Genomic DNA, 27,495 nt, shown 5'->3' with positions numbered 1-27,495 from the left:
TTGTTGCATAAGCATTAAGCTTCATATACAACAGCTCCAGAGCAGAAGAGGCACTGAGATCCTCGTGTATGATGGTAGGAAGGGCCTAACTGGGGTATATTTTGCACATACTCATACTGGGGAGATGAGCAACTCTACCCATGGATCATCAACTGTACTCTAGACCATTAATCACCAATAAGTGGTAATAATATGCTAAAAACAAACAATATACAAAATTTCTATGAGCAAAGAACTTGTACTGTTTTAGAGAAAGTCAGGATTTAGCATTTGGGAAACTTAATATATTGGGTTGTCAGAAAAGTTATGGCCCATTTTGGCACAAAGAGAAAAAACGAATCATGACTTTTCTGACAACCCAACATGTAAAAAATGATTCAAGAGAAGCCATCTTTATGAACCTCCACCACTAACCAAACCCAGTGAATTAAAACTCTAATCTTCCTCCAAAACATCATTATTATAATAAGGATGGGTAGACAGCATAATGGTCATACAAGAAAACTTTCATGACTGAGGTTCCAAAGTCCAGGTTCAGTCTCTAGCACCACTAGAAACCAGAGCTCAGCAGTGATTTGGCGCGCGTGCGCGCACACACACAAATTATAATCATAACACAGTGAACTGTCAACAGATGATTCTGTAGTATTCCACTTCTAATGCTTCCTGCAGCTAAGTTACATGACTAAAAAAACAGTGTCATCACACATGACTACAGTTTTAGACTACACAGTTCTAGGGGACGATGCACTTCACAGTCAGAGTGAAAGGCACTAGCCAGGATTATGGTGTGCTTAACAAACATGGCCATATGTAATAAATAATTCCAGCCAAGTAGTAGCTATTCCCAAATTTGATAATTTTCCAAATAATTATTCTTTTTTTAAAGAATTTATTTATTTATGAGAAAGATAAGCAGAGAGAGAAAAAACCAGCCATCACTTTGGGACATGTGCTGCTGGGGATTAAACTCAGGACCTCATGGCTGAGATCCAGTGCTTTATCCACTGAAACACCTCCCAGACACCCCAAATAATTATTCTATTTGATTAAAATTAAATAGACAAATTAGAAAAGCAATTATGGAATTTAAGGGAAAAATTTTAACCATCACTTAAAACCAAAGTAACCTTATTTTGCTCACCTTAAACATGACATTAATTTCTTCCCCCATCGGATCAGCATTCACCATTGTGACTTTGAGGGGAACAGCATTAGAACTAAAGAAGGAACAAGACTACAAACACAACACCATAAGCATTAGAAAGATAACAGTGAAATAAAAGTGGATCTAAGATTTTCGTATCACAGATATTTCTCTTTGCATTAGTTCACTTTCTTCTTCTTTTTAACTATAGCAAATAAAGTAGCACATGTAAACTGCTTTTCAGATTACCTGGCACATAATATATATAAGAAATACTTTATATGAAACTTAAATATAGCAGATATGTGGTGCTGGGCTCCGAACAGAACTATAACCGTGTAAGCTTACAACCTAGGAAGCCATTATCAAATTACTAGCAAAACTTTGAAATATATGTAATATATACAAATAAAATATCAATGAGTACTCTCTAGAGAGAGAAGCAAAAATACGAGACAAAAACTATTAAAAGTTTAAACTCTAGAGCCAGGTGGTGGTACACCTGGTTGAGCACACATGTTATAATGCACAAGGACCCATGTTCGAGCCCCTGATCCCCACCTGCAGGGGGAAAGCTTCACAAGTGGTGAAGCAGGGTGGCAGGTGTCTCTCTGTCTCTATCCCTCTCAATTTCTGGCTGTTTCTATCCATTAAGTAAATAAAGATAATTAAATTTAAAAATTAAAAAATAATTTTAAAAAGTTTAAACTCTAAATGGTGTCATAATTCCTCAACAGGACACACAATTTTTATTATTTCTCCTTTAAACTTCATTTTTTTTACACAGCACTGCTCAAGATGTAGCTTATGATGGTGCTGAGGATTGATCCTGGGACCTCTGGTGCCTCAGGTATGAGTCATTTAGCATAACCATTATGCTATCTCCCCAGGTCTTAATAACCAAAGGTTAATGACTATCAACTATTTTTTGATGGTTCTAAAAAGGGCCAGAAAGGGCTGCCCACATGGGAGATGCTATGGCACCACCAGAGCAACTCTGGTACTGTGGTGTCTCTTGCGGATTCTCTGAATGACAATGCAGCCACAGAGCTGCAAAATTGCTGAGGCCTGGATCTAAGAAAAATAAATAAAGTGTCAAAAAAGTGGCAAGTGTCTATCACAAGAGAATGAGCAGAAGTGGCTACCTGTGAGTAGTTTTACCACCGGAACTGTGAAATATGTGTGTCTCTTTCCCTCATGTAAGTACTGTTATGTATAAAAAAAAAAAACTCGGGGGTCGGGCGGTGGCACAGTGGGTTAAGCGCATGTGGCGCAAAGCTCAAGGACCGGCGTAAGGATCCCGGTTTGAGCCCCCGGTTCCCCACCTACAGGGGGGTCCCTTCACAGGCAGTAAAGCAGGTCTGCAGGTGTCTATCTTTCTCTCCCCCTCTCTGTCTTCCCCTCCTCCATTTCCCTCTGTCCTATCCAACAACAAACGACATCAACAATGGCAATAATGATAGCCACAGTGAGGCTACAACAACAAGGGCAACAAAAGGGGAAAAAAATGGCCTCCAGAAGCGGTGGATTCATGATGCAGGCACCGAGCCCAGCAATAACCCTGGAGGAAAGAAAAAAAAAAAAAACTCATACATTTTGAGATGATGAATAATTTTACAGTTTCTTCTCTCAGATCTAGTGATTAACTACAAATAAGCGGAGACAGGCATGGCTCTTACTACACAAAAACACCCATGAATACAACCCACTGACACAGGTTTTATTTCTATCTGGCTTAAGTGTATCGTTGGCCCATTTGCAGGATTTCTGCACATTAGTTTGAAATGTAACATGAAACTACAAGTATTCTATGTGTCACCTTAATATTCAAGTCTTTTGCCACAAGACTTGGATTGAGAGGGAGATGGCATTTGCTTCTTAGGAGAAAAGACTGTACTGGTTCCATACTCCTTTGGAGAACAACCTAGATGAGATGGATACTTTAAGTACATAATGAAAATTGAAATCTAGTTTTAAAACAATAAATTTTCTATGAGGACCCAATATATCCAACAGTAAACTATTAAATAATAAAAAAAAAAAATGGAGATACAGAGTTGATTTCTATTATGAAAACAAAAGCTATGCTATAGATGTTTATCTCCCTCTCTCTTCCTCTCTCCTTCCCCTATTTCTACCCAATAAATTAAAAGGAATAACAACAACAACAACAAACTTGTCAAAATGGTAAAGATTCTTTAAAATCAAAATCGTTCTTAGGGATACATACCTGTCTGGTTGATCCGCTGGCCTGTCTTACTTTTTCTGCTGCTGCTCCTAACAGCTGTACAAGTTTTGTCTGCCTCAAAAGTTCTCCTCGGAGCCCTTTTCCTCCGACTGAGAGGAGAGCACCCAAGATGTGTTCATACCGGGTACCAAAGTGTGCATCATACAAGGCATCTTTGAGGAGCCTAATACAGCAACATATATCCATTAGCTACTGCTGAAAATTCAAGATGTGGCTTTCAAAAAGCAATTTAGTAAGTCTAATTTTTTACACTGAGGAACTTATTTTAAGCAAGTAGAAACTTGTTCAAGTTTCTAATAGATGGATTTTTAAAAGTTTATAACTGATTTTTTAAGTTAGCTTATTTATAAAAATTCTTTCAACATAACTTCTAGAATCCACAGTAAGTAATGTGAGCATACCATTTAGACTTTGAGTATGTCATCTCTGAATAAACTAGAAATTGAAATAAAGAACTTAAGAAAATTTAAGTCTTACCAATATAAATTGTGTGCTATACGTATGTTTCCCAATGCCCTGGACAGAAGAAAGTGCACTAAAGAACTGTCCAAGTAAATTTCATATTTCAAAGCCTACATGTAAAGGAAAATAAGAATTACTCGTAGTTAAGCCCACACTGCATTGTTAGATAATATCAAAAAAAGAAAGCAGATGAAGCAAGCATTACTCTTGTTGATCAAAGATGATGCTAAAAATAAAATGGTAACATACAGGTGACCTTGGGAGAACTAATGCAGTTTCCAATGGAGGAGATGGGACACAGATTCTGGTGGTGGGGACTATATAGAACTATATCCATATTATCTTACAATTCTGTAAATCAACATTAAATCACTAATAAAATATACATCTTAATATATATATTGCTCTCCTATATATTTATACCCTTTGCCAATAATATCTGAGACATATGGTAATGTATCAATTTCAACACAGAGTCTACTAATTTAAAGCAAAGTAAACTTCTGTATTTGCAAATGCTCTCTATATAACTTGAACCAAGCATGGACTTTTGAAAACTGTTGCATTGACTTCTTATCAGTGAAGCAGAAACTCGGAAAAAATCCTGGAGCCCTAGTAAGTGGGAGGAAACAGAAAACAGCAACTGTCAGGTTCACAGGTGGTATGTACTGCTTTGTAACCGTCGGAACTTGGGCGGGGGCAACAGCATCACGGTTATGCAAAGAGACTCTCATGCCTGAGGCTTCAAGGTTCCAAATACAATCCCCTGCACCCCCATAAGAAAAAGCTAAGAAGGTGCGGTTCGAGAGATGGCACAGTGGATAAGACACTGGACTCTAAGCATGAAGTCCTGAGTTCAATCCCCAGCAGCACATGTATCAAAATGATATCTGGTTCTTTCTCTCTCGCCTATCATTTCTCATGAATAAATAAATAAAATCTTTAAAAAAAGAGAGAAAGAAAAAGTTGAGAAGTACTCTGGTAAAATAAATAAACAAACATCCGTAACTCAAGCTCAGCCAGGAATGAAGTTCAGGTGTGGTGACTAGCCACAGCTTCAGCAAATTTAAATAATTTTCTATCTACATTATAAATCTGGTCACTTCTTTCAGAAGCAAGAACCAAGTAAATTCAGAATTAATGTGCTAAATCTACATTCAGAAATCCAATTTCTTACAGATACCTTTGATTTTATACCTTTAACATATATATAATAAATAAAATAGCATGGGGTAAACCAATAGGCAAAACTACTGCAATCAAGCACTGAAAGAGCTTCCATTCACTGCTATGTCTAAAGAGAAAGGCAAAGACAGCATCCTGGTTATGCAGAAAGACCTGCAAGCCTGAGGGCAGGACCTCAGATTCAATCCCTAGCATCACCACAAACTGGAGGTGAGCAATGGGAAGAAAGGGGGGGATGGAAGGACGGAAGGACGGAAGGAAGGAGGAAGGAAGAAAGAAACAGGGAGGGAGGGAGAGAGAGAAAGAGAGAGAGAGAAAGTGGGGCCGGGCGGTGGCGCACCTGGTTGAGTGCACCTTACAGTGTGCAAGGACGCCAGTTTGAGGCCCCGGTCCCCACCTGCAGTGCGAAAGCTTCACGAATGGGGAAGCAGGACTGCAGGTGTCTCTCTCTCTCTCCCTCTCTGCCACTCCCTTCCCTCTAAATTTCTTCTTTTTTTAAATATTTTATTTATTTTCCCTTTTTTTGCCCTTGTTTTTCATTGTTGTTGTAGTTCTTATTGTTGTTGTTATTGATGTCGTCATTGTTGGATAGGACAGAGAGAAATGGAGAGAGGAGGGGAAGACAGAGATGGGGAGAGAAAGACAGACACCTGCAGACCTGCTTCACCGCCTGTGAAGCGACTCCCCCACAGGTGGGGAGCTGGGGGCTCTAACTGGGACCCTTATGCCAATCCTTGCGTTTCACACCATCTGTGCTTAACCCTCTGCGCTACCACCTGACTCCCTCTAAATTTCTGACTGCCTCTATTCAGTAAATAAATAAAGATAATAAAAAAAGGAAAATCACCAAAAAAAACAGAAAGAAAGAAAGAAAGGGAGAGAGAAAGAGAAGGGTCAGGCAGGGAGGCGGTTCATCAGGTAAAGCACATGCCTGACACACAAACCTCCAGGGATTGTGGAGCATAGCTCTGGTGTCTCCCTCACATTCCCTTCTCTCTCTCTTAAAAAAGGGGGGGAGATGGGATGTCGGGATCTGGTGGTGGGAATTGTGTGGAGTTGTGCCCCTCCTATCCTACAGTTTTATTAATGTCTCCTTTTTTAAATAAATAAATAATTTTTTTTTAAAAAGTTGGGTTGGGGTGGTCACTAAGCAAAAGCATGCACATACAAGATCCTCAACAGGTTGAGGGTTTAATCCTCAACACTATAGCAAAAGAAGGTCCAGATACACAGATACGAAATATTCCAGTGAGACATCTGAAAACAGCAGTGGGGTAAGATTCACACTCAATCAAAATGTTTCTGTTACCATACTATAAATATGTTTTTATTCAAAACTAAACAAGGATCCCTTAGCAAGTTCCTTAATCATAGAAACTGAAGGAAGAGGGAGGCTGTCTCTCTCTCACTTGAATAGTGTGCTGCTATGCCCTGTCCCGGTCAGCCCTGGCTCCCACTGCACGGAAAGCTTTGGTCCTTTGGAAGCTTTTCTCACTGTCTCTGCCTGTATTCTCTGCTTCAGTCTAAATAGATAAAATTAAAAACAAAACAAACCTGAAGGCACAAGAAGGATCGGTGACCTAGTTTAAGAAAACTCACCTGCACAAACTGTGGAAGAAGATCTGTTAGCTCATCGTCACTAATTGCTTCAATCCACGACACGGCCAGAGATCTCACTTCCTGGTCAGCAAATCTAAAAGAAGGCCACCAGGTGAAGATTCTACAGTGATTTCTCCTCCTAATAAGGTCTGTTTCCTCAGAACACAATCTCAATCTACTCTTGACAGAGCACATTCAAAATACTCTCTCGAGCTTTTTTTTTTTTTTTTTTTTTTTTTGCCTCCAGAGTTATACTATAAATCCACTGCTCCTGGGTGCCAATTTTAATTTTTTCCTTCTCTTTCTTTCTTCCTTTTTTTTTTTTTAACGGACAGGACAGAGATAGAGACACCTGCTTCACCATTCGTAAAGTAAGCCCCACTGCAGGTGGGGAGCAGGGGGCTGGAAATGGGGTCCTTGCACCCTCATACTATGTGCGCTTAACCAGGTGCACCACTGCCCAGCCTCCAGCAAAAATTTAAGGTAAAAAAATCCTATTCTGCTATACAAATTCAATATTGGAACTATTCATAAACTATAACCTTATGAAAATTAGTTCTGTTCTATATATCACCATAAAACTAATTAATTAAAGTTAAAATGGGGCAGTGGCACAACAGGCTAAGTGCACATGGTGTGACTCGCAAGGACTGGCCTAAGAATCCTGCAGGGGGGTCACTTTGCAAGCCATGAAACAGGTCTGCAGGTGTCTTTCTCTCCTCCTCTCTGTCCTCCCCATCTCTCTCAATTTCTCTCTGTTCTACCCAACAACAACAGTCACAACAAAGGCAACAAAATACTAAAGATAGTCTCTAGGAGCAGTGGATTCATAGTTCAGGCACCAAGTCCCAATGATAACCCTATAGGTATCATCATCATCATCATTATCAGCAGCAGCAGCATCATAACTACAACCTAGAGCTGGGCAGTGGAACACCCAGTTGAGCACACACATCACCATGCACAAGGACCCTGGTTCATGTCCCCAGCCCCCACCTGAGGGGGAGTAGCTTTATGAGCAGTGACGCAGGGCTACAAGTGTCTCTCTCTCCCACTCTGTCTCCCTCACCTTTCCCAGTTTCTTCATGTACTATCAAGTGAAAAGACAAAAGGGAAAAAGGGGCTGCTGGTAGCAGTAAAATCATCATGCAGGTACCAAGACCCAGCAATAAAAAAAAAAAAAAAAAGAAAGAAAAAACAAATGACAACCTAACTATCTCTTTAGGTTAATTTTAATGGAATGACATGTCTTTTTAATGATCTCAAGGCAAGAGATACGTTTATACATTTAGACTGTATTGAGTTGCTTTCAAATTAAAACAAAGGAAGTAGTCCTGCAATATAATACTTTACTGGAAAAACGGACAATGATAAAACAGAGAAATCAGTTTATTCACAGTTGCCTTACTTTGAATCGAGAAGTTCCAGTGCTGTCAGTGGGTGCAATGCAGGCCACTGCTGAAGCAGTGAGTAGGTCTTGGCGAGATTAAGCCATTTCCAGCTTGGGGCACTTGCCAGCACTTTAGGAAGACAATTTGGGTGTTTCAGGCAATAATAACGTTTCTCCCATAAAAAGGCTTTATCTTCTTTAGAAAGTCTGCGTAATAAAATTTAATTACTTCTCAATGACATAGAGTTATTTTCAAAAATAAGTATACAAATAAAAAATTTTTTCATTTTGAGTAGCCATTCTTGATAAAACAATACTTCATTTGGAATAGAAGAATGCAGTGTAAAGCAAACACCACTAATGTACCCCAATTTGGAAGCAGTAAGGAAACACTGTGACTTGATGAGAGTCTCAGTCATGAACATTAAGATCACTGCTGCTCTGTCACGTGTGTGGCCCAGGTCTCAAGACAGTTCCCAGGACACTGAAGGAAGCTTACGTGCTGTGTGCTTTTTATACCCCACCACTCTGACAAAGTTGGCTTGGAGCACAGAGAAAGCCCAGAAAGGACAAAAAGAAAAAGGGGAAAGAACAAGGAAGAGAGAAAGGAAGGAAGAAAGGAAGGAAGAGAGAAAGGAAGGAAGGAAGGAAGGAAGGAAGGAAGGAAGGAAGGGAGGGAGGGAGGGAGGGAGGGAGGGAGGGAGGAAGGGAGAAAGGGAGGGAGGGAGAAAGGGAGGGAGGGAGAAAGGGAGGGAGGGAGGGAAGGAGGAAAAGAGAGGAGAAAGAGGAGAGAGGAAATAGAGAAAGAGAAGGAAATGGAAGGAAAAGGAAGAGGGATGAAGAGAATGAAGATAACAGTTGAGTAGAATAAGGAAATTATGGTACTACTCACCCATCTACTGTGTGTATATGTAATACATGCATTCCTCTTGTATAGACTTTATATATGCAAGACATATATATATATATATATATATATATATATATATATATATATATTTAAACTCATGTATTTTGTTTGCATTTATTATGTACATATAATGATATACTATAATGTATTCATTTTATGTGGAATACTAAAAATTTTCAACTATTGTAAAAAGGGACACAGTGAAATCTGTCTTTTCTTGCAGCTGCCTACTTTATTCCCGTGGAAGCACACAGGTCAATGCAAATTCCATTTTTCCTTTGTGTGAACGCCACACACTATAAATCTGCTCCTGGCTCTCTTCACTAGTCTGTTTCTCTAGCATAGCTGCGACTTCAGTATTAACAGTTACACAGTACTTTTGTTATATGAACCCCTACTACTGGACACTTCCTGTCAGTTTTATAATAATCCAAGTAAATTCTACAATGAATATTCTTGTCTCCAGAAACAAATATAAAAGAGTTTTCCTCTAAAATAGATGGCTGAGGTGGTCTGGGAGGTGGTGCAGTGGCTAAAAGCACTGGATTCTCAAGCATGAGGTCCAAAGTTCAATCCCCAGCAGCACATGTACCAGAGTGATGTCTGGTTCTTTCTCTCTCCTCCTATCTTTCTCATGAATAAATAAATAAATTCTTAAAAGAAAACTATAAAAAAGTAAGATGGCTAGGGATAGGAAGATGGCACCAGCGGATCACAAGAGATTTCATGTCTCAGGTACCCCAGAACTAAGAAGTGCTCTGACAAAATAAATATAAAAATCATAACTAGTGGCAGAATTAGGAGGTCACAAGATGACAGAGTGTAGCCTTTTACATGTTTCATCAAACTACTCAAAGGCTTAGATTGCTACCAACAGTGTGATTCCTATTTTCTTTGTTCTCAGCAACACTTTTTCACGTGACACTTAAATTTCTACCAATCCGCGATATGTGAAATGACATCTTTTATTAGTTTATATTCCCTTGTCTACTAAAAGGTTGACTATTTCAAATGTTTAAAAGGTACTGTATTTCTTTCTTTTTTTTTTACCAGAGCACTACTCACCTCTGGCTTATGGCAATGCTAGTGATGGAGCTCGGGACCTTGGAGTCTCAGGCATGAGAAGCCTTTTTGTGTAACCATTATGCTATCTCCCAGCCCCGAAGGCACTAGCTTTCTTCTTCAGAGCACAACCTACTCATATTCTTTGTCTAACTGTCTATTACTATGAAAGCCTCTTTATGTACTAAGGAAATCAATCTATTGCTATCTATTATAAAACGTTTCCAATCTATTATTTATCTTTAACCATGTAAAATGTTTGCACTGTACAAATTTATAAACTTTATTTCCTCTCTCTCTCTCTCTCTCTCTCTCTCCTACCTCTCGCTCTATCTCGGGATTTCCATTCTAAGTGGCAAAACCGAATCAAAGGAGCATACCCGAGTGATGAGGGTTTGTGAAGGATGTCAAGAAGCTTCCCTTCTATATCGTCCTCCAGGGTTTCTAAGCTATGTTGCTGTATGACGCTTCTGTCAACTTGTGGAGTGGTATAAATGATGTCAAATGAAGGAGAAGGAAAATCAACCTTAAAAATTTTAACAGAAATTGATCAAACTTACAGTTGAATAGTGTCCATATTACATTAACCTCTTTTTTTATTTTTCAAAAATATTTATTTATTCCCTTTTGTTTCCCTTGTTGTTTCTTATAGTTGTACTTATTATTGTTGTTGTTGTTGTTGATGTCGTCGTTGTTGGATAGGACAGAGAGAAATGGAGAGAGGAGGGGAAGACAGGGGGAGAGAAAGACAGACACCTGCAGACCTGCTTCACTGCCTGTGAAGCGACTCCCCTGCAGGTGGTTTGAGCCCAGAGGCTCAAACCACGATCCTCAGGCTGGTCCTTGCGCTTTGCGCCATGTGCGCTTAACCCGCTGCACTACTGCCCAAAACCCACATTAACTTCTTTTAAAAATATTTTTACAAAAGAGAAGAGAGAGGGAAGGTGGAAGGAGGAAGGAAGAGAAAGGAAGACAAGACCATCACTCTGGCATACGTGATGCCAAGGATCAAACTCAGGAACTCACACATATTAATTCACAGATCCAACTATTGCCCCACCTTCCAAGCCATACACTTCTTTTGTTCTAAAGAGGGTGATAATGATGTCATCACTGGAGTTTCACTACTCCAGGTCTGCATTTTTGGAGAGAGGGGAAGCAGAGGAAAGAGACTACAGCACCAAAGATTCCTCCACTGTGTATAGAGGGCTTGACACGGGCACAGCAAAGCGGGCACCCTGGGATAAAATATCTCACTGGCTAGGGTGACTTAAGAGTCAATATTCCATCAGTGTTTCTTGCCTATTTGCCAAAAGCACTACTACTGTTGGTTTGTTGGTTTTTTTGTTTTTTTTTTGCCTCCAGGGTTATCACTGAGCTTGGTGCCTGCACTACGAATACACTGCTCCTAGAGGCCATCTCTTCCATTTATTGCTGTTGTTGGATAGAACAGAGAGAAAGTGAGAGAGGAGGGGAAGACAGAGAGGGGGAGAGAAAGATAGACACCTGCAGACCTGCTTCATGGCTTATGAAGTGACTCCCCTGCAGGTGGGGAGCTGGGGGCTCGAACTCGTACCCTTGCGTGAGTCCCTGCACTTCATACTATTTGCGCTTAACCCAGTACGCCACCACGCCCCCCCCCCATTTGTAATTTTTAACAGTAAACAGGTTGGTTGTGTACAAGTACATTTTTTATTGTTTCTCATAAGTAGAAATTGGCTTACTGACAGTAAATTACATACTAACATTGAAGAAATAAGGTCAATTAAGCTCTTTAACAACCCCAATCAAGGTTTACAAGTTATTTCTCAAGAGAAATTAAATTCCAACCTACCCACATGTCAAGAAGTACCATTACCTGTAACACTATTCTCTCCATCACATGTCCTTTTTTGGGGAGTGTTCCAGGAACAGGATTTATCCAAAGATACAGAAGTCTAGTTCCACATGTTAAAAACCTTATCAAATATAAAAAGAAAAATACTGTGATCTTTATTTTAAAAGTTAATTCAAAACACATAACACTATATAATGAATTTGAAATTAAAATAGTAAGCATCAAACACAAGTAGAACCTGAACTGGAATTGGCCTATCGCACCAAAGTAAAAGACTCTGCGGTGGGTGGGTGGGTAGATTACAGGTCCAAGAAGGATTCAGAGGACCTAGTGGGGGTTGTATTGTTATATGGGAAACTGGGGAATGTTATGCATGTACAAACTATTGTACTTACTGTTGAATGCAAAACATTAATTCCCCAGTAAAAAAAAAAAAATAGTAAGCATCTTCTATCTAAAAATAGGGTCATCTTTAAGAACGTAACAGAAGGAACAAGCCTCTATAATGTGTGGAGACTTGAGTGATTTGTCCTCAAAACAACTTTACAAATTGAGAAGATGAAGGATAATCTTTGATTATATATTTCCACAAGGGAACATATCACCACTCGTGAAGCTTCCCTCTTGCAGGTGGGGAGTAGGGGCTCGAACCCAGGTCTTTCCCCATGGTAATGTGCATCACCCAAGCACCCCCTGCCCTAGTAATTCTGATGCTATAAAAGCCTTCACTATAATTAGCCATTACAACACAGTAACGCCTGTTCTTTCTTTATTCATCTTATTGGACTATGTTTATTTAGTTTGGACAGCTACCAACACTTACCTTTTAAAGTCAAAAAGTGGTAAAGAAACTTTGCCCAAAGCTTCTGGCCCCTTTCTCTGCTTATTAGAATCAGGGGAGCTTCCACTGCTCTGATTTAAAATTCCAAAAAGAGTAAGGTGAAGAAGTGATTCTAGTGGTAATTGGGATATCTGAATGGGGAAAATGATTCTACAATTGAAAAAAGAAAAAGAAAAATTAGATAATAAAGTTTAGCCCTTTTGACGAGGTATTTTAGGGCCTTTTTTGTGACATACGATAATTTTCAATTCTGAACAACCTTTACCTAAGTACACGTTTGGCTATCCTATAATGTAAAGATATTAAATTTCTCTCAAATGTCAAACGCACAACACTTCTTTCTTCAAAAATGTGTCGCAGGGCTAGAGTGACGGCCTGTTATGCAAGTGACTTTAAGCTTCAGGTGCCAAACTCTCAGGTTCAATCCCCAGCACAAACCAGACCACAGCAGTGCTCCAGTGTGAAATGAAATGAAATGAGATGAAATGAAATGGAAATGAAATGAAATGAAATGAAATAAAAAGTGTTACTGCCTTAGAGCAATAGTCATTTTTATCTTCTTAAGGAAAAAGAATAGAAGAACACTTACAGAGATTTTCTAACTCAAGATGTACACACATCTACAGACATATGCTCACTAATGATTCTTTTTATCACATGGGCTAATGAAGGCCCGTCTCTCTCTTCTGTTGGTAAATGTTTAAAGTGACACTTTCTCTTTAACCTGAATAGCACTTACATTTGATTTGATAGTTTCCACAAACACGCACTATTTTTGTTTGTTTGCCTGCTTGCTTTGGTCATCACTGGGGTTTCACCACCCCAGGCTGAGCTTAAACCTGGGTCACAGGTCTAGGACAAAGCAACCGCACTATCCAAGTGAGCTATCTTATCAAGCCTTTAAAAACACTTTTTTAAGTAGCCTGGGAGGTGGGCCACAACGGCTGCAGTGCTTAGACTTTAGCCAGGAAGTGGCTCCGAAGACAAAGCACAAAACTTACATGTGCGAGGCCGGCTTGATCCCTGACGCACACATATGCTAGAGCTCCTAGTCTGGCCTCTGTCTCATAAAACAAGTATATAAAGCTTTAACTCAATTTTAGAATAAACACTAGACTATATAATATTCACAGAGTAAATGTTAAAAGTTTGCAATGGCCTAGCTGAACAAAAACTGAAAGCATTCCTTTATTGTAAAAACAGAATTTTAGAAATATGGACGTTATACCCACAACTGTATTTATTACAAACCATTAATCACCCAATAAAAAGTACGGAAAAGTGTAAAATATCACCTGACATATGGATTTAAGATAATTTTATCTTTTTAAATTTTTTTAAATTACCCTTATTTTTTTATTGTATATAGACAGCCAAAACTGAAAGGGGTGGTCCGGGAGGTGACGCAGTGGTTGTACTTTCAAGCATGAGGTCCTGAGTTCGATCCCCAGCAGCACATGTGCCAGAATGATGTGTGGTTCTTTCTCTCTCCTCCTATCTTTCTCATTAATAATTAAATAAAATCTTTTTAAAAAAATGAAAGGGAAGGGAGAGAGGCAGAGAGTCACCTGCAGCACTGCTTCACCACTGCAGGTAGGGACTGAGGGCTTGAACCTGGGTCCTTGGACACTGTAATATGTGCACCCAACCAGGTGAGCCATCACCCAGCCCCTAATTTTTTTTTAAATACTTATTTATTTATTAATTAGAGGGCTAGGAGGAGAGAGAAAGAACCAGACATCACTCTGATACATGTGCTGCCAGGGACTGAACTCAGGACCCCATGCTTGAGAGTCCAACCCTTTATCCACTGCACCACTTCCCGGACCATGACCCAGGCCCTAATTTTATCTCTTAATAAAGAGCTGGTAGCGCAATGAGGTAAGGCAGAAAGTGCAAGACTGGAATAAGGTTCCCATTTCAAGTCCCCAGCTCCCCACCTGCAGGGGGGAGTCGCTTCTCAAGCTGTGAAGAAGGTCTGCAGGTGTCTGTCTTTCTCTACCCTCTCTGTCTTCAACTCCTCTCTCAATTTCTCTCTGTCCTATCCAACAACAACAACAGCAATAACAACAATAAACAGGGGCAACAAAAGAGAAAAAAAAAAGAGCTAGAATTTATAATAAATACTAAACTGAAAGTTGATAAAATATCTTTCCAGAATTACATGAAAATCTATTATCTTTAAATCAACAAATTCTAGGGTGGGGGGTAGATAACATAATGGTTATGCAAAGAAACCCTCATGCCTGAGGCTCCAAAGTCCCAGGTTCAATCCCCTGTACCACCCACCATAAACCAGAGCTATGCAGTGATCTGGTTTAAAAAAAAAAAAAAAAAAAAAAACGAAGTCTAAGAATTATTGGCATGCATGGTCCAGGAGGTGGCGCAGTGGATAAAGCATTGGACTCTCAAGCATGAGGTTCTGAGTTCAATCCCCAGCAACACACATACCAGAGTGATGTCTGGTTCTTTCTCGTATCTTTCTCAGGAATAAATAAATTCTTTAAAAAATAATAAAAAAGAATTATTGGCATGCTTCTGCAATTTAACAGTAGATTTAAAAGATCTGAGTTTTATTTTATTTATTTTTTTAAAGATTCTGTTCATCCTTTTTTTATTTTTTTAATTTTTTTAAAATATTTTTATTTATTAGAGATGGAGAGAAATTGGGGGGGAGATAGAGGGAGACAGAGAGATACCTGCAGCCCTGCTTCACCACTCGTGAAGCTTTCCCCCTGCAGGTGGGGACCAGTGGTTCAAACCCGGGTCCTTGTGATTTGTAATGTGAGTGCTTAACCAGGTGCACCACCACCCGGGCCCCATGAGTTTTATTTTTTAAATATTTATTTATTTATTCCCTTCTGTTGCCCTTACTGTTTTACTATTGTAGTTATTATTGTTGTTATTGATGTCATTGTGTTGGATAAGACAGAGAGAAATGGAGAGAGATGAGGAAGACAGAGAGGGAGAGAGAAAGACACCTGCAGACAGGCTTCACCTCCTGTGAAGCGATTCCCCTGCAGGTGAGGAGCTGGGGGCTCAAACCGGGATCCTTACACTAGTCCTTGCACTTATACACCATCTGCACTTAGCCCACTGCGCTACCGCCCAACTCCCAAGATCTCAGGGTTTTAAAAGGAGAATTTCAATCTATTCTACAAAATTATATCTTGATGAAACGGTACAGTTGATAATAATTATAGATTGTGGTGAAATTTATAAATAAAATGTTAAGTTGGGATTCATACATGGAAAACAGTAGAAAATGAAGCATTAGTAAATATTACTTACAGTTCATCCCACTTAATCAGATAGAAGAAGTTCTTATAAGTGCCAACCTTCTTTGACTGAATAGGTTTAAAAAGATCCTTTCCATTGTGAGACAGGGAACATATCAAGTAGTATTTTTCATAACTGGAAAAATAAAGTTTAATTTGATAATTAAACAAATCAGCTTACTGATACAAATACATATAACTAGCTCTTCTTTCCTAAAAATGCCTAATAATGGGAACAGTCTGGTAACAATTAGTTTTAAGTTAAAAAAAAAACCTGATATTTAACCATTTGTATATTTAACCTATAAAGAGAGGACCAGGGACAAAGCAGGCACACTAACCAGGTGAGCTATTTTGCCAGCCTAGGCTTTATCTTATTTTATGGCATTAAGCTATTTTGAAATATTCACCTCAAACTCTTATGTTAATGTTAGCCAACTTTATGGCATTAGCAAAACATTTATTATTATTATTATTATTATTATTACTATTACTTACCAGAGCACTGCTCAGCTCTGGCTTATGTTGGTGCAGAAGATTGAATCTGGGGCTTTGGAGCTTTAGGCACAAGTTTCTTTCCATAGCCGTTATGCTATCTCCCCTCCAACAAACACTTAAAGGGAAAATCCAAGGGGCCGGGTGGTGGTGCACTGGTTGCGCTGTCATGTTTAAACAGCACAGAGCACAAGGGGCGGGTGGCGGTGCACTGGTTGCGCTGTCATGTTTAAACAGCACAGAGCACAAGGGGCCGGGTGGCGGTGCACTGGTTGCGCTGTCATTTTTAAACAGCACAGAGCACAAGGGGCGGGTGGCGGTGCACTGGTTGCGCTGTCATGTTTAAACAGCACAGAGCACAAGGGGCCGGGTGGCGGTGCACTGGTTGCGCTGTCATGTTTAAACAGCACAGAGCACAAGGGGCCGGGTGGCGGTGCACTGGTTGCGCTGTCATGTTTAAACAGCACAGAGCACAAGGACCCAGGTTAAGCCCCCAGGCCCCATCTGCAGGGAGGGAGCATCATAAATGGTGAAGTAGGGCTGCATGTGTCTCTCTGCCTCTTTTCCTCTTCCCTCTTGATTTCTCTCATCTCTATGGAAGGAAGGAAGGAAGGAAGGAAGGAAGGAAGGAAGGAAGGAAGGAAGGAAGGAAGGAAGGCCAGCCCAGCCCATACTAAAAATTCAATAGGCAGCTTGGGAGATGGTATAGTGGATAAGGTGCTGAACTATTTTTTTGTCTTTGCCTCCAGGGTTATTGCTGGGGCTGGTGCCTGCAACACGAATGCACTGCTCCTGGAAGCCATTTTTCCCATTTTTGTAGCCCTTGTTGTTACTGGTTATTGCTATTGTTGTTGTTGAGGTGCTGGACTTTTAAGCAAGAGGTTCTGAGTTTAACTCTCAGCACTGCATGTTGGCACAGTGGTTTCCTAGTTATTTCTCATAAATAAATAAACTTTTTTTTTAATTAAATAAAAGAATGTAGGGGAAGACCAGGAACAAGAGACTCACCCTTGGGAGAATCTACTGCCTGAAATCTTTCATACTGCACACACCTAAAACTAAAAGTCAATTCAAAAATAAAGTCTTGGGGCCAGGTGGTGGCGCACCTGGTTGAGCACACATTATAATGTGCAAGGACCCAGGTTTGAGTCCCCAGTCCCCACCTGCAGGGGGAAAGCTTCACGAGTAGTAAAGCAGTGCTGCAGGTGTCTCTCTGTCTCTCTTCCTCTCTATCCTCCCCCACTTCCCTCTTGATTTCTGGCTGTCTCTATCCAATAAATAAAGATAATAAAAAAATTTTTTTTAAATAATAAAGTCTTAGTTGGTTCTATCAACAACACTCATGAAAGTCAATGAATAAGTATGTTCTTGTGGACTTCAAAGAGAAGCAATCAGTAAAATATAAACTACTGAAGAAGAAATTAAAAGTTCTAAAGTCTAATACTCTTACAGGGCATCAAATTAGGCAGGTTCTAAAGAAAAGGCAGATGGCCTGGGCGGCAGGACAATGGATAGTGTTGAATCCTCCAGCATGAGACTCTGAACTTGACCCCCAACAACATACATGCCGAAGTGACGCATGCTCTGGCTCTCTCTAGTGTTGGTAACAAATATGTTTAATTCTTTATTTTTAAATTGTATTATTTGGGGTCTAGCAGCTAAAAAATAAATAAACAAATAAATAAACTGTATTTATTGATCTGACAGAGAGAGACAGAGAGAAACTGAGAGGAAAAGGGGGAGAGCACACAGCTGCAGCACTGCTTCACCACTTGTGACGCTTTCCACCTGGAGACGGGTACTAGGGGCTTGAAGCTAGGTCCTCACATGTTGTAGCATGTGCACTCAACCGGATGTGCCACCACCTGGCCCTGTAAATAAATCGCTAAAGAAAAAAAAAAAGCAGAAACAACAGTAGTCTTAAACTGATTTATTAATTTACATTTGCCCTTATATAAGTCTAAATGTGTATTTCAATGTGTAATTTTTTTAATTAAATTTTTTTAATCATCTTTATTTATTTATTGGATAGAGATAGCCAGAAATGGAGAGAGGAAGGGGGAGATAGAGAGAAAGACAGAGACACCTGCAGCCTTGCTTCACCACTTGCAAAGCTTTTCCCCCACAGGTGGGGGCCGGGGGTTTTAACCTGGGTCCCTATGCATTGTAACATGTGTGCTTAACCAGGTGCACCACCACCCGGCCCTTCCATGTGTAATTTTTATGAAAACTACACAGGTGTTGGTGAATAATATACTACCCATTATCCAAGGTAGCAGTGGCTAATGAAGATGTCAATACTTACTTTGATACCCAGTTACTAGAAATGCCATGTGCAGCAAAAACAGTAAACTGAAGTTGTTCTGTTGTGGTCCACGCTTCCTTAGTGTTCTTGCTACCGTGGGCACAGTCTGTAGGAGTCCTACCAGAATTTGCACGGAGTCTAAGAAGATCATAAATTGCTTCCGTTAATTGGCCAATGCTTACTTGAACAGAATTTTCGGGATTCAGTGAGCCTAGAATGAAAGAAATGAATAACTGGTTTCGAAAACCAGTTATCATCTAGAAAAGCAAACTATTACTAAAATGCAAAGGACTGAGAGACATACCTCTTGATGAGCACTTGCTAGTGTCTCCTCCAGACAGTGAAGTCACCTAAACACACAGACAAATCAGTCCAAAGTCTGCCTGCGATGGAGCATAAAATGTTCACCTTTGATTTCAGTACATTTGGCAAGATGCTGTATTGAGGAAACAACGTGAGGTGGAGAGACAGCCCAGCTGGGACTCCAGTTAGTGGAGTGAACTTTCCCACGCACGAGGACCCCTGTTCAAGCACGAGGCACAACATGGGAGCACCACGTACAGCAGCAGGAAAGGCTCCAGGAGTGGTGGGCAGTGCTACTGTGGTCGCTTTCCTCTGTCTCTTTACCTCTGCCTCTAGCTGAAATTAAAAGGGCAGGTGAGAATGTCTGAACGCCATAAGGATGTATCTCTCCGAGAGTGAATGCATAGAGCTATCTTCTAGATCTCTGTTGATATGTCATATATATGACTTTCCCTCCCTTCAAACATAGTGTCTCAGGCTTAAGAGACAGCTCACACGGGGTAGGGTACTTGTCTTGCCATGCGTGGGGCCCAGGTAGAAGTGGGACTGCAGAGACTCGAGCCCGATCCCCACCCTAGGTGTGTGTGTGTGTGTGGGGGGGGGTGTCACAGGGACACCTTCCATGTGTCTGCAGTTTAAACTATAGAGAATCCAGGAAGAAAGTAAAAACCAAAACCAAACAAGCAGGTGAGTTTCAGAATAACTGACTGTAATTTAAAGAAACACAATAAAACTTGCTCCATCGATTTAGTTATTGAAACCCAAAGGGAAAGAAGGCTTATGTAAAGAGACTCTCACGCCTGCCTGAGACTCCAAAGGCCCATGTTCAATACCCCACACCACCATATACCAGAGCTGAGAATTGCTCTGGTAAAATGAAAAAAGGGAGGGGTGGGAAGGGAGAGAGAAGGAGTGCACTAACCCAGAATCCTGTTTGCCGTGAGCTGACTCACTAGCAGCATTGTAAAGAGCACTGCTAAAGAGACAAAAACTAAATTGGTTGGAGGTGGGGGAGAGGGTAGAAGACAGCTCATGTGGGGGGCACACATCTTACTCTGCATGAGGACCAGTTGGCAAAAAATAGAAAAAAACGGGCCGGGTGGTGGCACACTTGGTTGAGGTACATGTTACAATGCTCAAGGACCCAGGTTCAAGTCCCCGGTTCCCACCTGCAGGGGGAAAGCTTCACAAGTGGTGAAGCAGTGCTGCAGGTGTCACTCTGTCTTCTCCCTTTCTGTCAGCCCTTACCCTCTCGATTTCTGGCTGTCTCTATCCAATAAATAAATAAAGATAATAAGTCATATATATATGAAAACAACTCTATTTGTTTCCCGCTAGTAACTCAAAGGTTCACTTGCTACTCAGCATGAACTCTCCTCTTGCTGTGTGCTCTCTTCCCTTTAGCTACTAAATGAGACAATGAACAGGAACTTCAGACGCTCTACCCAGGTCATTTCACATATGTGACTTGATGAAGATCACTTAAGAATATACTTGCATGTAGTAACATGCTAATTGCGAAGAAAGACTCACATCAGAACTTTTACTCCTGGGAAGATTCACGGCTCTCTTTAGCTTCTTCACTGCTTCAGTAATAGCAAGCGTCTCTACACCGTCTAAGGCATTGCAGATTTTTCTTACTGCTTTAATTACTTGATCTGCTTGATGCTGACTCTTTAAAAATAAAAAGGAAAGTAAACATGAGTGTGTGCAACTTTAAGTATCATTTTCAAAGATGACATTAAATCACACATTTTAGATATGTCTAGAGCAAACATCTTTTTTTGTGACAAGAAGAAATGAAACGAGAGTTTTTTCATATAGTTTACTTTGAAGTAGGAAAAAAAAGCAGATGTGGTTAATTTTCACTTTCTTATTATAAAAATGACAATTACTTCTGATTAGAATAAATCATCAGTGGTGTCAGGATGGCCACGCGGTCTAGGGCACTGCGTTCAAAATAAAACATCAAAGCAATAAATTACTAACAATGTCCTTAATCATTAAAAACAAACAAAAAGAGCAGTCAGGGAGGTGAACAGTGGCTAGGGCACAGCACAAGAAGCATGAAATCCTGAGTTCAATCCCTGGCATCACATGTGCCAGAATACTGCTTTCCCCCTCATAAATACAATCCTTTAAAATGTACTTATTTAGGGAGTCGGGCTGTAGTGCAGCAGGCTAAGCGCAGGTGGCGCAAAGCACAAGGACCAGCATAAGGATCCCGGTTCGAACTCCGGCTCCCCACCTGCAGGGGAGTCGCTTCACAGTCGGTGAAGCAGGTCTGCAGGTGTCTATCTTTCTCTCCTCCTCTCTGTCTTCCCCTCCCTCTCTCCATTTCTCTCTGTCCTATCCAACAACGACAACAACAATAATAATTACAACAATAAAACAACAAGGGCAACAAAAGGGAATAAATAAATAAAATATTAAAAATTTTTTTTTTAATATTTAAAAAAAAATTGTACTTATTTAAAAAATAAATTTAAGAAACTGGAGCTCCCTTAAATTCTCACTAGGGAATAGTTTGGATGGAAGCAAGTTAGGTGTTCAAGAACAGACGAGTGCTGAGAAAGCTGTGGTCTATATACACAGTGGAATACTACTCAGCTGTTAAGAAAGATAAAATCACCTTCTAAACCTCATCTTAGATGGAGCTTGAAGGAATTACGTGAAGTGAGATATGCCAAAGAGGAGGAATATGGGATGATCTCACTCATGGACAGAAGTTGAAAAACAAGAACAGAAAAGAGAAACACTAAGTAGAACTTGGGACTACTTTGGTGCACTACCCCAAAGTAAAGGACTGAGGGGTGGGGGTGGAAGAGAAGGTTCAGGTCCTGCTGCATGATGGTGGAGGAGGATCTAGCCTAGGGTTAACAGTGTTTTGAGAAGTTTTACGCATGCGCCAACAACTATATTTACTGTAAAAACCATTACTCGCCCAACTAAAAGAAAAAGAACATTGGGAAAGTTAAAAGAAACGAGGCATGGAAAGTGGGAGAGAGTTCACACAGCAGAGACTGCAGTTTGCCATGCATGAGGACCCAAGTTCAAGTCCCTGGTTACTACATAAGGCATCATGCAAAGGGGAAGTCTTGACAGCTGCAGAGCAGTACTGTGGGATCTCTTCCGTTTCTTGTGCTTTTATCTTTTTTTTTTTTTTAATTGCCACAAAGGTTACTGCTAGAGCTCAGTTCCTTTATGATGAATCCACCACTCCCAGTGGACATTTTTTTTTCTTCCTTTCTTCTTCTCCCCACCCTCTTTCTTTTTGCTAGAACAGAGGGAAACAGAGGGGGAGGAAGGACAGAGACAGAGAAAGAGACACCTACAGCCCTGCTTCACCACTTGTGAAGTTTCCTCCCTGCTGATGGGAACCGGGGGCTTGAACCCAGGTTTTTGTGCATGGAAACCTGAGAGCTCAATTGACTGTGCCACTGCCCAGACCCCTTGCACTCTATCTTTTTTTTTTTTTCCCTCCAGGGTTATTGCTGGGCTCAGTGCCTGCACCATGAATCCACCGCTCCTGGAGGCCATTTATCCCCCTTTTGTTGCCCTTGTTGTTGTAGCCTCGTTGTGGTTATTATTATTGTTGCCACTGTTGATGTTGTTCGTTGTTGGATAGGACAGAGAGAAATGGAGAGAGGAGGGGAAGACACAGAGGGGGAGAGAAAGATAGACACCTGCAGACCTGCTTCATTGCTTGTGAAGTGACCACCCCCTGCAGGTGGGGTGTCAGGGGCTTGAACCGGGATCCTTATATGCTGGTCCTTGTACTTCTCACCATGTGCACTCACCTACTGCGCTACCGCCTGACCACAGCCCTAAATTTTGAATACAGTTCCAATGCTAGCATTTAAGAGAGAACAGAGATGGGACTAGGAGATAGCTCACTTGACAGAATGCACTTGGCAAGCCCGAGGACACGGGCAGGAACCACGTGGGGACACCTTGCATGGCACCAAGGAGAAGCTCCCCAAGTGTGGGAACACTCACCTCACTCTTCAGAGCCAGGTCCGCTTGGCTGTGATAAGAATCTAAAAGTTCTTCTACAGGGCGTCTGAAACAACAAACGGTGAAGACCGCAAAAGAACATTACATACAATGACTGGTTTTGTCACCAGAGAAAACACATTGACAGCCAAGAGCGAAGTTGGAAACTGGTAATTAACGCTGTGTTAGCTCCCATACCTTGTCATGACTTCTTTAAAAGGTTTTTCTATTTGATGGAGGTGTTTGTTTAAATCCACAGGCATTTCATCATCTTCTGCCTAAAGAAATGCATGAAAATGTTTGAAAAAAAATCAATTTTATGCTACTGTAAGTATAGTTGAATAAGACATTAAAGTACGTTTTCCAGAACTGAATAAAATACCAAAGTTAAGTGTTATTTATAACTGACTCCAGAAAAGTGAAATATCTGAAACAAATATTTTAATTTATTTATTTTATTGAGGAGGTGTTGTTTTATAAGCTGTTTTGGTAAGAGTACAGCTTCCTACCTCTCTGAAACAGGTATCTTCTCCCTCCAGCAGGCACACTAAACCCTTATCTCACTTTTAACTTTCTCTTCCTCCCTAGTGTCTCACTCTATATTTTCCTTTGCTTTGTGAAAAAAGATTCTTAGTGGGAAAACCGAGATGCTTTTATAAGTCTAGTTTGATATATAAATAACTCCAAAGCAAAAACCACTTCTGTTCTATATATAGTGAACAGAGAGCTAAAAACATTTTTAAAGATGGTCAACAGCCAACTGAACACAGGGCGGGAACCAGATGGAAAAGAGATAATCTGAATTTCTGCATAATTATTCTAATGAGAATTAAGTTTCCTCTTGCTCCCAATTTACAATAAACTAGTCTCCTAGTTAAGTTCTTATTATGAAACTGTACTCAAGATTACCATTCTTTAAGCAACTGAAGAGAATTGCTCACTTCATCAGCACATATACTAAAATTAGAATGATACTGAGAAGATTAGCATTGGCCCTGTGTAAGAATAACAAGCAAATTTGTGGAAAAAGAAAGAAACTGAGAATTTATCAATGACTTCTAAAATGTACTGAATACTGTGCAAATTTCCACCCAATTGAAATAAATTTTACCAGGAGCAAAACTTAGAGGAGTTGTAGAAATGATTTATATTTTTCTATGCAAAAATTTACCAATTAAAGAATAAGTCTTTCCCAGGTTCAATCCCCAGCACCGCCATAATCCAGAGTTGAGCGGTGCTCTGGTCTCTCTTTCTCTCTCTCTCATTAACTCCCTCAATAAATAAAAATTATATTAAAAAAAAAAAAGACTAAGTCTCTAAAAATAAAACTGAGCAAGGGCTTATATAGTACTATAAAGTCTTCATTCTCTACATTCTATTTTACTTTTATCTCAAAGGAAAATATTATACTTTTGAAACAGAATTACTTTTCATTTGGGTTTTTTCCCCAAATACCATATTTGGTATTCAACTCCTTCCCTTCTTTTTTTCTCCTTGACTAACCCTTGTGTTTTCACTCTTGTGCAAAACTACTGCAAATCAACTTTCAATTCCTTGAACACTCTGACTTTCAAATATGCCTCCAGTTCTGCTACATAAATCTTCATGATTAGATTCCCCCATTCTGCAGAGAAGACTCGGGTTGAGGATAAAGGGTTCATTATTGGGGGCCAAGTGCTGGTGCACTCAGTTGAGCGCACATGTTACAGTGCTCAAGGACCCAGGTTTGAGCCCCCAGTCCCCACCTGCAAGGGGAAAGCTTCACAAGTGATGAAGCAGGGCTGCAGGTGTCTGTCTGCCTCTCTCCCTCTCTCTATTCCTCTTCCCTCTAGATTTCTGGCTGTCTATGCAATAAATAAAGATGATTTAAAAAAATTTTTTTAAAGTTCATCATTCACAGTTCAACCCAGAAGTCTTGGAGAATATACCAATTCAATTGACTAGTTAACAGGATCATTCAGATTCAATAGATAATGCACACACTTACAGTTCGGGCCAAATTTTGGCACATTGCACTGAAGGTTAAGAGTTGTAGTTTAATCTCTGTGTCCCATTTTCGACAGTTCTGAATATGTTCATGACTTCCAAGGCAATGATTACTGTTGAAATATATTAATTGTCAATCAATGTTACCTTACTTAAGCTAGAAATTGTATTGCATCTGCATAGCAAATGAAGAGAATGGTAAAAAATATAGACACAATTCTGTTGGAAATTGTGTGTGAATATCCAAATGCAAGCATAACATGACATATGAAGAGAAAAAGCCAGACAGGAAGACAACTTATGCAAAAGACTTTCATGCCCAGGTTCAGTTCCCAGCACTACCATATATGCCAGAGAGCTGAGAATGCTCTGGCTACTCTATATCTGTATCCTTCTCTTTCATTAAAATAAGTATTTTTAAAAAATATTTATTTATTTATTCCCTTTTGTTGCCCTTGTTGAAAATAAGTATTTTTTTAAGAAGAGTCAAGGGGTCAGGTGGTGGAGCACCTGATTAAACATACACATTACAGTGCACAAGAACTAACAGTCCTATCCAACAACGATGACATCAGTAACAACAATAACTACAGCAATAAAAAAAACAAGGGCAACAAAAGGGAATCAATAAAGAAAAAAAAAAAGAAAGAAAGAAATGGTTTCAGGGAGTCAGGCGGGTAGCACAGCGGGTTAAGCACACATGGCGCAAAGCTCAAGGACAGGCTTAAGGATACCGGTTCGAGCCCCCGGCTCCCCACCTGCAGGGGAGTCGCTTCACAGGTGGTGAAGCAGGTCTGCAGGTGTCTATCTTTCTCTCCTTTCTGTCTTCCCCTCCTCTCTCCATTTCTCTCTGTCCTATCTAACAATGACGACATCAACTACAACAACAACAATAAAAAAAGACAACAAAAGGGAAAAATAAATATAAAAAAAGAAATGGTTTCAATAAATCTCAATATAAGTTAATTAACCTTATCATTCAGTTAGATGTAACAGTCATACAATTCAGCTGAAATTCCTTTAACTTAAAACAATTGCAAATGAAATTTTCAAAGACGCTGCTCAACAGTTAAATAAACTTACTTTTGCAAGACTTCTTCTTGACCACAAACTTTCAGAGCATACCTGCCAACATCTACTTGATTTAAGTCATCATGGACCCAGCAGAGGGCTTGCATTATAATTATTTCTACAGTAGAACTCACTGTAAGAAAGTTAGGCATCATTTTTTGTTTTGCTTATTTAATTCAAACCACAAACATATATAATCTAAGGCAGAACTAAACAATAGAAATAGTACAAGTAAAAAAAAATGCGAGCCACGTGTCATTAAAAATTTTCTCATACACACTTTGGAAAAAATTAACAGGGTAGCCAGATGGTGGTGCACCTGGTTGAGCACACATATTACAATGCGCAAGGACCTGGGTTCGAGCCCCCAGTCCCTACCTGCAGGGGGAAAGCTTCACAAGTGGTGAAGCAGGGCTGCAGGTGTATCTCTGTCTCTCACCCTCTCTATCCCTCCCTTCCCTCTGATTTTGGCTGTATCTATGCAATCAATAAATAAAAGATAATAAATTTTTAAAAAAATTTTTAAAAAGTTATAATGCTCAAGGGCACAGGTTCAAGTCCCCAGTCCCGACCTGCAGGAGGCAAGCTTCATGAGTGGTGAAGCAGGGCTGCAGGTGTCTCTCTGTCTCTCTCCCTCTCTATCACCCCCTTCCCTCTCCATTTCTAGTTGTCTCTATCCAATAAATAAATAAAGATAATTAAAAAAAAAACAGGTGATGTTAATTTCAATGTTTTGTTATATTTGGATAATATCTGTTTTATCCAAATATCATTTCAACATAGTCAGTAGTTTAAAATTACTCATAGATATCTCTTTTTGAATCTTTTAAGTTCAGTGCGCACTTTAAACTCAAGAGTACATCTCAATAGAAATTATTCACATTGTAGATATTCAATAGTCACCTGTACCTAGTTATTATGTGTTGAACATGGCAGGTCTAAGTTAAGAAAGCTGCCTCACTATTACAGACTCTTTTCAAAAGGGAAAACACGAAGTGTAGAGCAAACAGTGATTTAAAACATACCATACAGGGAGAAAAAAAATCACCATTGAATAGCTGATATTTGCCAGGCAAATTTTCCAATGAAGAATAAAAGTGAGGTGTGTAGGAAAGGACTGTGTAATTATCTTTCACTGGTAATAGCCATATACTAAAATTACAACATATTAAAAACTTACGCTTTTAAAATGCCTTATTTCTTTTTTTTCTTTTTTTTTTAATTTTTATTTATTTTAATGAGGGAGAGAGAGAGAGAGAGAGAGAAAGCGTGAGATACAGAGAGAAAGACCAGAGCACTGCTCAGCTCTGGCTTATGGTGGTGCTGGGGATTGAACCTGGGACCTCAGAGCCTCAGGCATGAGAGTCTTTTACAGAACCA

The 27,495-nt window shown here is 39.9% G+C and overlaps 1 protein-coding gene and 1 non-coding gene across 3 annotated transcripts in view; one reads left to right on the top strand and one right to left on the bottom strand.

Moving 5' to 3' along the window:
- The window catches only part of PIK3C2A (phosphatidylinositol-4-phosphate 3-kinase catalytic subunit type 2 alpha), an 87,986-nt gene that overhangs the window by 24,914 nt on the left and 35,577 nt on the right, over positions 1–27,495 (bottom strand). For both annotated transcript variants that reach the window (XR_009545666.1, XM_007515846.3), the window contains exons 5-21: positions 26,128–26,248; positions 25,046–25,157; positions 23,257–23,336; positions 23,062–23,125; positions 20,596–20,736; positions 19,064–19,109; positions 18,760–18,970; positions 15,973–16,095; positions 12,664–12,831; positions 11,862–11,961; positions 10,384–10,529; positions 8,050–8,238; positions 6,642–6,735; positions 3,873–3,967; positions 3,378–3,558; positions 2,967–3,071; positions 1,145–1,237 (exon numbers count right to left, since the gene is read on the bottom strand). Coding sequence is in view for 1 of the 2 variants with exons in the window: in XM_007515846.3 (XP_007515908.2) it covers positions 1,145–1,237; positions 2,967–3,071; positions 3,378–3,558; positions 3,873–3,967; positions 6,642–6,735; positions 8,050–8,238; positions 10,384–10,529; positions 11,862–11,961; positions 12,664–12,831; positions 15,973–16,095; positions 18,760–18,970; positions 19,064–19,109; positions 20,596–20,736; positions 23,062–23,125; positions 23,257–23,336; positions 25,046–25,157; positions 26,128–26,248 (2,069 nt within the window). In the remaining variant the exon portion in view is untranslated. The remainder of the gene's footprint in view (positions 1–1,144; positions 1,238–2,966; positions 3,072–3,377; positions 3,559–3,872; positions 3,968–6,641; positions 6,736–8,049; positions 8,239–10,383; positions 10,530–11,861; positions 11,962–12,663; positions 12,832–15,972; positions 16,096–18,759; positions 18,971–19,063; positions 19,110–20,595; positions 20,737–23,061; positions 23,126–23,256; positions 23,337–25,045; positions 25,158–26,127; positions 26,249–27,495) is intronic.
- LOC132534139 (U6 spliceosomal RNA) lies at positions 23,992–24,098 on the top strand. The gene has a single exon (XR_009545815.1). It is a non-coding gene; the product is annotated as a U6 spliceosomal RNA (small nuclear RNA).

Source organism: Erinaceus europaeus, chromosome 17 (assembly GCF_950295315.1).
Source record: "Erinaceus europaeus chromosome 17, mEriEur2.1, whole genome shotgun sequence".
Taxonomy (NCBI): domain Eukaryota; kingdom Metazoa; phylum Chordata; class Mammalia; order Eulipotyphla; family Erinaceidae; genus Erinaceus; species Erinaceus europaeus.
Note: the sequence above shows the minus strand (reverse complement) of the source record. Positions and strands in the feature narration are given on the sequence as shown.